The sequence below is a fragment of the Nanorana parkeri genome, unplaced genomic scaffold (assembly GCF_000935625.1).
Source record: "Nanorana parkeri isolate BGI_ZX_2015 unplaced genomic scaffold, ASM93562v1 scaffold1700, whole genome shotgun sequence".
NCBI lineage: Eukaryota > Metazoa > Chordata > Amphibia > Anura > Dicroglossidae > Nanorana > Nanorana parkeri.
In genome coordinates this window covers 168,678-177,461 of record NW_017307968.1, presented here as the reverse complement: position 1 = coordinate 177,461, position 8,784 = coordinate 168,678, and the positions used below count along the sequence as shown (strand labels likewise).

The 8,784-nt window shown below is 45.1% G+C and overlaps 1 protein-coding gene across 1 annotated transcript in view; it reads left to right on the top strand.

Annotated features, from left to right (window-relative positions):
* Positions 1-8,111, top strand: part of FPGS (folylpolyglutamate synthase) — a 37,565-nt gene extending 29,454 nt beyond the window's left edge. The window contains exons 12-15 of the mRNA XM_018571196.1: positions 724-874; positions 1,379-1,454; positions 1,699-1,765; positions 7,345-8,111. Coding sequence (XP_018426698.1) covers positions 724-874; positions 1,379-1,454; positions 1,699-1,765; positions 7,345-7,769 — 719 coding nt within the window. The 3' untranslated portion in view covers positions 7,770-8,111. The remainder of the gene's footprint in view (positions 1-723; positions 875-1,378; positions 1,455-1,698; positions 1,766-7,344) is intronic.
* Positions 8,112-8,784: the final 673 nt, after the last annotated feature.

Below are 8,784 nucleotides of genomic sequence, written 5' to 3'. Positions count from 1 at the left end.
TTTCCTGTAACCCTTTTTTATATAGTAAATATAGTAAATGTTCTCAGCAATTCTTTTCATATTGGATTGCAGACTGGCATGAGGAAACATAGGTTACCCTTTGTATGACCTCAAATAAGCTTTTTAATGGTTTTTTAGTCTACCTGTCATAATTTGAAGTCGCATATGACGGGTAGAAAAGACTATAGAGTCTTTAGAGAGAGGGCAAAGCGCTGAGGCAAAGAAAAGTGTTCTGGACCTGGAAGCGCTCCGCAGTTAACGTTTACCAGACCTTCAGGCCCTGGACTATAGAGTCCAGTGCCTGAAAGTCTCTTCCATGCTATGCCCACACATCCAGTCCAGTGAGGTCCAGACGCAGTACTCCAAAAGCCAGGCTGATGATGACTGTACCAGAAAGCTGGAGTTGGAGAAAAAATTCTAGCAGGGATTGTAGAGAAGAGTCTTCAAAAAAAGTGCTTGCAAGAAAATGTTACCAGTATAAACCTAAAGGCGTCTTTGTGGGTGCCCTGCCTGAAAAATGCTTTCAGCTTGATAGCCTTTATGCAACTTATGAGTAAACTATCAAAGAATGTTTAATCCTCCATTGCAGAGGAAGACTGGTAATAAGGCCCAATGGCCACCAGGGGGCAGTGTCAGAGTTCCAAATAGGGGGGTTTTAATTCCATTTTTTTCCCCCAATACCGTAATCTGTGATTTTTAAAATTGTGTTTCATTGCTTTGTAGGTCTACAGGACACAATATGGTTGGGGCGCACACAGGTACTGCAGCGTGGTCCTATATCTTATTACATTGATGGAGCGCACACTAACAGCAGCGTGAAGGCCTGCGTCAGATGGTTCCAGCAGGTGGCACTCAATGAGGAGAAAGCTGGAACGTAAGTTCATTGGTAACACAGAATTCCATTATAATATTCTCAGGCTGCACGTTCCAGCGTGGTCAAGGCATTCTCAGGCTTGTCCCATTATCTTATCATCTGAAAGGCTGTCTATCAAGAAAAGGCAAAAACTGTAATTGTTTCAATATAAAGCCACTATAGCACAAGTAGCAATCTTCAGACAATGCAGATATAATTGTCCTGCAGTAAATCTTAAAAAAAAAATGTCTTTAAAGCAAACCTGTCATCAGGCGAAATGTAATTAATGAACCTTGGTACACAAGTACAGGAATTAGGTGCTAGTACATACTTTACACTGAGCCTTTGGGTGCTATTGCTGGGCCTGTGGTTTTGGCTGTACATACACTTTAAATACCAGTTTTGGGTAGAATTGAATGGCTCATTAATTATATACATATAATGTCCAGACCTTTTTGTAGGAGTCGAGACCACTTTAATAGTGACAAAGCTGTGTGTCATAATGTTGGTGCAATGTCATTGCAGGGGGTCCGTGGTGCGAGTTCTGCTATTTAATGCGACGGGTGAGCGAGACACGGCCGCCTTGTTAAAACTTCTTCAGGTTTTAATATTAGATCAAGGGTAGGCCACCTCTGCCCTCCAGCTGTTCTGGAACTACAAGTCCCATGAGGCATTGCAAGACTGACAGAGGCATAATAGGATTTGTAGTTTCGGCACAGCTGGAGTGCCCAGGCTGGTGACCCCTGGGTTACATCATGTAGTGTCTGAGAGCCATACTGGCATTGGTAAGAATAGCTCAGCAAAATGGAGGTTCTTTACAATGAAGTCCGTGTCTTATTTTGCAGCCCTGCCACTTTGACTACGCCATCTTCTGCCCGAACATCAGTGAGGTGTCCGGAGTGGGGATCGCAGGTGAGTGTTCTGCATTTCGGGCCTCAAACGGGTCGGGAAGCATCCTTGTTTTTCTAGTTGGAAAGACGATTTAGCTTTTAAAGAGCTTAGGGAAAAATAAAATGGAGAAATTGTATTTTTTGCCCTTGTGGCCTTTTATACATTAGAACATCAATTTAAACTGGTACAGTCTTGTATGTTTTTTTATGACCCATTTATGATTTATTGCTCCACTATCTCGCTCAGTGCATCTTTTTAAAGTCTTCTGGTTAGGATATTTCTATTGTATGACGTATATAAGTTTGCAGATTTTTCCACTTTAGGCTTTGTTTCAGAAAATCTTTGCTGATGAACAACTGCTGAGATATAATGTGGACTGTGCAGAGCATTCATTGTTTTGTGTATGTCACATCTGACTGGTAGACTTGTACTGAGCAAGAGAGATGAATAGTAATACACAATCATTACAAAGCAGGAAGCAGAGTATTCATATGTAATCATCAAATAGCCTGCACCCATGTACATGTAGGCATATGCAAATAAAATCTTTTACAGTAAGCTGAGTTCTGACACGTATATCGAATCTATTAAAGAACAGGTCCACTTTAATTTCATCCAGGTATTTAATTGACATTCCAGAGTTGTCTGTGCATAGCGAGGTTATTTTGGAACAGGAAACAGCGACGCTTTGTCTGGTCCGAGCGTTAGGAAGTGGATCAGACGCTTGACAAAACTGTAGACTTTCCTGTGTAAAGGATCAAATAGTTTGCAGGGTTGCTGCGGATTGTTCCCTCTACTCGGATGAAGCCCAAATAGCCATTTAGGCAGTTTGTGTTGTCCTGTTGCTCTGGCAAATTTCCACGGTGTAAACTGAACATAGAAAACTTTCCAGGTAAGAGGAAGTGGAGGCATGGGGAATGTATTGTGCATTGCTGTCAAGGTTAGATGTTGATGTATGCCAAGAGCACTTGTAGCTTTCTAGCAAACAGCATGATGCCAGGGAGGGTGGGGGTGGGGGTAGGCCAGTAAGGGGGGAGTAGAGGGGTTAGCTCCTCCTTCACCTCCACCATATCTATCTAAAGCCTATCTCCAGGAAAAAAAAAAAAATCTCCCCTTGGGTGCGTGGACAAGCAATGGAGCTGTAAAGAAGTGTGTGCACTGAGCTCTGCTCCCTACCGTACCGATTTAAGTGGACTCCCTGCATTAAACCTCTCCAAATCCCCATGACTGGAGGTCGGAAATCCCACAGATCAAACAGGAAGGCAGCCTGGCAAACCATACCTGGATACTTCTCACCGGCGGCACCGGGACCTAAGGCGGCCTCTCCTAGGCACATGGAAACAGACGGCCATATTATCTCCCACGTGTCTGGGCTCTCCCTGCCAGCTCGGAAAACGGAGGTAGGGTCCTCCTCTCCCTCCGGGCTGTCTGAGCGTGAACCCTCTCCCATACGTTCACCGAGACTGCATCCTGTCGCTTCGTCTCCCCCTGATCTGGCCCTGCAGATGTCGCCAGAGCTGGCTTCAGAGCCCGCAGTCACCAGAATCAGCCACGCAGAAATTAGACCAGATCCAAGCTTATCTTGCTCAGGTGGGGTTTTCCCGTCTGTCCTCGGAGGAGGTGGCGGATTGGACTCACCCCATCTCTGCAGGGGAGTGGACAAACCCAGAGTTGACATAGCCGTTCTTACAGGCTTACAATTCCTTGCTCCATGGCCATTCTTTACCCGGTCGACACCCTTCGAGTCACCATCAATGTCATTCCTAAGGAGGGGAAGGACCACGCACTCTGTTCCAGCTTTCCTACAATATCTTTGTTGAACGTCGACTTGAAGCTGCTCTTGATGGTTTCAGGCAAACCGCCTTTTTTACAAGCTTATTCACGCAGACCAGGTAGGATTTATACCGTGGAGAGACACCAAAGATAACACTGTTAGAGTGCTGAATGCGATATACATTGCTATGGAGAAACATATCCCCACCATCCTATTGTCCACTGACGCAGAAAAAGCGTTCGAAAGAGTGGATTGGTCGTTTCTCTGTTCGACACTTCGGGTGCTAGGCTTGAGGGATAACTTGTGCAGGTGGATCTCTGCCGTTTATTCTGTACCCATGGCCCGGGTGCGAGTCAATGGGACATACTCGGACTACTTCTCACTATCGAATAGTACTAGGCAGGGATGCCCACTTTCACCCTTAGGCCCCGTTCACATCGAGCGGTTCGCAAATCGCGCGTCTGTCGCGTGATTTGCATTTGCGCGATATCGCGCAAATGCTTGCATTGAGCAAGCGAGAATCGCGGCAAAATCCGCTCCAAAAAGGGTCCTGCTGTAGCGACACACGACCCGCGACAGCAGGACCCTTTGCCCCATTGAGATGCATTGAAGAGCGATATCGCGCGGTAAATAGCCGCGATGTCGCGGCAATTACCGCGCGATAAATCGATCAATGTGATCGGGGCCTTACTCTTTATTCTGTTGCTGGAACCGTTACTCTGCAGAATTGGAGCTAACCTGGACATTTCTTGACTTTTACGGGGCCCCATGACTCACAAAATTGCAGGTTACGCGGATGACCTACTGTTCATATTGACTAAACCCACTGTTTTGCTTTCAAATTTGATTTGAGAACTAAAGACCTATGGTGCGCTATCGAACTTCAATATAAACCTACAGAAACCCAAGGCCTTAAACCTTAGTTTCCTCATCCGCATTGCCAGGCCTACATTCGGCTTTCCCCTTTCACTGGTCGCTCACTCATATTGCTTACCTAGGGAACTCCCTTCCTCCATTGATAAGGTATTTGAGGTAATTTTTTTGCCGTTTTCTCTCAGCAAGCCGCCACAATAGTTGCCAAATGGTCTGGACGTACGCTTTTGTGGTTGGGGAGGAACCGTGTACTTAAAATTAATATTCTTCCGCGGTTACTCTACCTACTGTCAGAATCCTATCTTAATACCTGTATGGGTTGTTGCCTGGGTCTTTGTCTCTTTCGTTTATTCTTTTTTGTCTTCGTGTTGGAATCTCCTGGTTAGGGAGTTACCTATTGACTTCATCTGCTCTTCACTTTCCATCTCCATTTTCTTACCTTTTTTCTCTCTGCTTTCTCATCTCTAATTTCAAGGAGACCAGTTGCATAGCGCATAAAATTTACCCTGGATTATCTATTCTGAATTTGTACACTGACTACAAGTACGTTACTATGCTAACCCTGCTCCATGACTCTTGAGTCTCATATTCATGGCTGCGTGGCCTTGAAATTTGTATCCCTTGAGCTATATGTGCCCTACTACTGTTAGCAGTTTTGCAACTATAACTATATGAACTTCTGTTTGTCTGATAACTATGTTCTTGCTGTAATTGTTTTTATGAAAACTTTAAAAGAATTCATTTAAAAAATCTCCCCTTGTGGTGGGGCTACCCTCACACTGGAAGGGTTTGCTGCCCTTTTATGTCTAGGGGAGCTGTGCAAAGGATTGTTACTTACCTGATCCCTGCTCCTGAAAGGCTCAGACTGAAACCTGCATCCTCTTCTGCCATGTGCTTTGGCGGTTGGAGGCCCAGTGACATCATAAAGTACAATGCAGTGCCCCTAGGCCCTACATTATACACGAGGATGCAGAGGGAAAGTCTGCAAGCTGGAGCATAGGAGGGACTAGCTGAGCTCTGACTGCGGGGGTAGCGGGGATCAGGTAAGTAAAAGTCCTGTACACAGCCACCCTAGACATAAACAAGCGGTTAATCCTTTCAGTACGAGGGTAGCCCCACTGCAAGGGAAGTTTTTTTTTAAATCATTTCTCGGTAGCAGGCGGCCATATTTTAATCATTGAATTTAATCATTGAAGGTAGCATGGCATGCTACCTTTAAAAAGATACAATTGCCCTCTACACATAGAAAAATTAAAGGCTTCTATCCATAGCGTCACATCTCTTCCTACACAGGGTATATGGGTGTCCCACCACACTACCCCTTGTGAGATTTGGTGCCGAAATGGCTGCGGCTGGTGCCTCTGTAATCCAAGACATGAAGTATATAATATGCCTGATCAAGGGGCCCTGTGTGGTCCGGAAACGTTGCTGTCTGACCAGAGTGATTAGATGTCAATAAAGGCATATTGGACGAAGATCCTTGTGTGCTGGTGACATACTCTGTGATCTAGATCTGGTAGGTCACAACAAACTCCAAAAAAACAAAGCGTGTTCTGGGATCATAAAGACTTTATTATATCAAATTAAATGTACTTTTTGGTATAAAAAAACATTCAAAGTATGTATAATGTGTTCACATACACTATTAATATCTATCCCAATAGCGGAAATTCAGGTATCAGAAAGCCAGGCTGCGAATCACCTGGTGACGAGGGAGCATGGAGCTGGCTTCCCGGCCAATCAGGAAGCCGGACGACATGTAATGACTCACCACGCGGCTCCTGGATTGGTCACGAAGCTGGCCAATCAGGAAGCCAGGTGGCGAGTCATTACCCGTCACTTGGTGAAGAGGGAGCATGGAGACTGCTTCCCAGCTAATCAAGAAGCCGAGTGGTGAGTCATTACACGCCGCCCAGCTTCCTTAATGGGACTTCCGGTATCGGCGAGTACCGGTGGGAAAAAAAAATCTGAACTAGATACTGAAAATATTTTATAAACTGTTTTTTTATTTTAATAGTATAAATGATAGAAATGTCCATTTCAAATTGGTCCGCACAAAGCAGCAATTTATTTAATAAATGATGTGCTGAAGAATAAGTGTAACGCAGCGTTCCTCAACCTTTTCTCAGTCAAGGCCCACTTTAAAAATGTTGAGGCACTCCAGTCTAAAATGTATAAAACTGTAAATGTCGGAATGTAAAAAAATAAAGCCTGTTCCTTGCCACCCTTCAAGATCCGTACTAAACTCTTATCCTAAACAGGGGTCTGGTATGGAGTTTAAAGGGGCACACAGGCAAAAAAACAATGTTGAGTTCCCCCCGCCACCCTCATATCAGAATCCCCCCTTTTGGGGGGTACGTTTGGTAAAATTTGATGGCACCACTGACCAAGCCTGAAGGCACCCCAGGGTGCCACCCTAACCTGGTTGAGAGTCTGGTGTAAAGAATGTACAGTACCACTCTGTGGAGGGTAGGTAGCTTATGTAATCATGTTTGGAAACCATGGATGCTTTAACTTTAAAGGGAGGCGGGTCATGTAGGAGCAGAGCCATGCTCCAGAGATGGCTTTGAGGAAGAGTTATGTTGAAATGTGTCGGCTAGGAGGGACATTGTAGTAGCATTAGAATGGAAAGCTGCAAGTAAGGAGTGGAACTACCTAGACGGATGGCACATTGTTTTTGAAGTCTTCACAATGCCAGTGAGATACTAATCTCTGGATTAGTAGTGCAGGTCACCCTGGTACAGTTAGGTGTCACTTGCAGTATTTGCTGGAGCTAAAAGGAAGAAGGTGCAGGCTTTAACCTGAAGGCAGAGTTTCAGCTCTTTAAACCAGGTGTAGATCTTGCTTTGCCTTGCTCCTCCTATTTGCTGCTAGGTATGCAGTTTGCTCTCATACCACCGAACTTCCTATAACTCCTACGGTAATAACCAAACTGCGTCTTTTTCTTTCACAGATCAGCAGAATTACAATGTGACTCTGGAGAATGTTCTGACCCGATGTCTAGAGAACCAGAAGAAGTGGAACATGTTAATGGAGGAGAGAAGCTGTTCTGATCCCTGGGCTTCCCCACTGCCTGTTGACACCCTTATTAAGGACAGCCCCTGCAATTCTCCCCTGCTCCTCTCCCCTTCTTCAGATCGTCTCTTAAACTGTAACTCGCTGGTGTTCCCCTGTATCTCTCACGCCCTGCAGTGGGCCACGCAGGGGCGAGACCCCAACTTCCATTGTCTGGACAATAATCTGTTCCACCATCACCCAGTAGCCAGCTCTGGCTCTGTACTGCTAAGAGAAGCGGCCCACATCCAGATCCTCATAACCGGGAGCCTTCACCTGGTGGGAGGAGCTCTGAAGCTGATCGACCAATCCCTTGCTCAGTGACCAGGGATTATCCCGTCTCGACACCTTATTGTTTACTTGAATGGCGGACCTGCCCTTGCTGCCTGATATTAGTTACCCTCCTAGCTGCCAGAGACCTCCTCTCACAATAATCTCTTGAAAGCATTCTGTAATAGCCTGGCAAGTGCTGGGATCATTGATGCTCATTACCTCTGGACCATGCTCTTTTGTGAAGGGCTGCCTTTTTTAAAGAATAATCTATACCAGACCTCTGTAGCAGATGATGAAATTCCTGGTGCCCTCTCTGTACATAGGTGGGATACATTTTGGATAACTGCCTTGTATATTTTTTATTTCATTCGTGCAGAAAAATATTTATTAACACGGTTCTTGTGTTGGGTTTTTCTTTCTATAAACTTGTGCTCTGTCCTGGTGGCGGGTGTAGATTTAATTTCTCTTTCCTGGCAATGTATTGCCTTTGCTTGCATCGGTGAATGTTAATACACTATTAGGTGTATCAACAACGCAATTATGCTATGGCATTGATGTGATGCTCAGTTCAATGTAAGGGGCTTAAAGTGACATTAAAGTAAAAAAAAAAAATTCCCTCCCCCCCAATGTTAATTAAAACACTTACCTTAAATGATGTCCCTTACTCCGATCTTAATCTTCTTCTTTCCTGTCCTTTTTCAGCCTTCTTTCCAGCGGTGCGGCGGGTCTCCGATCCAGCGCTGACTCCCCTGTCCTTGCTGGCACTTCCTGTCCCACGGTGTCTGCATGCGGGTGCACGCGTCCATAGACTTACCTTGTGTCTCCTCTTCTCCCGGCCGAAAATGTGAACTGTGCATGCGCCCGCCCCAAAATGCTTTGGGGCCGCCCGAACAGTTTTGGATTTTCGGACAGGAGCGCGCGGGGAAGACATGGGTAAGTTTTTAAAGCGGGTTTTTAAAAAAAAACTTTTTGTCGGTCTGAACTATAGACATACAACTTAAATCCAAATGGCTACATGTACAAATGAAATATCTATATGGAACATGTGTTATCTGACAAAGGATTT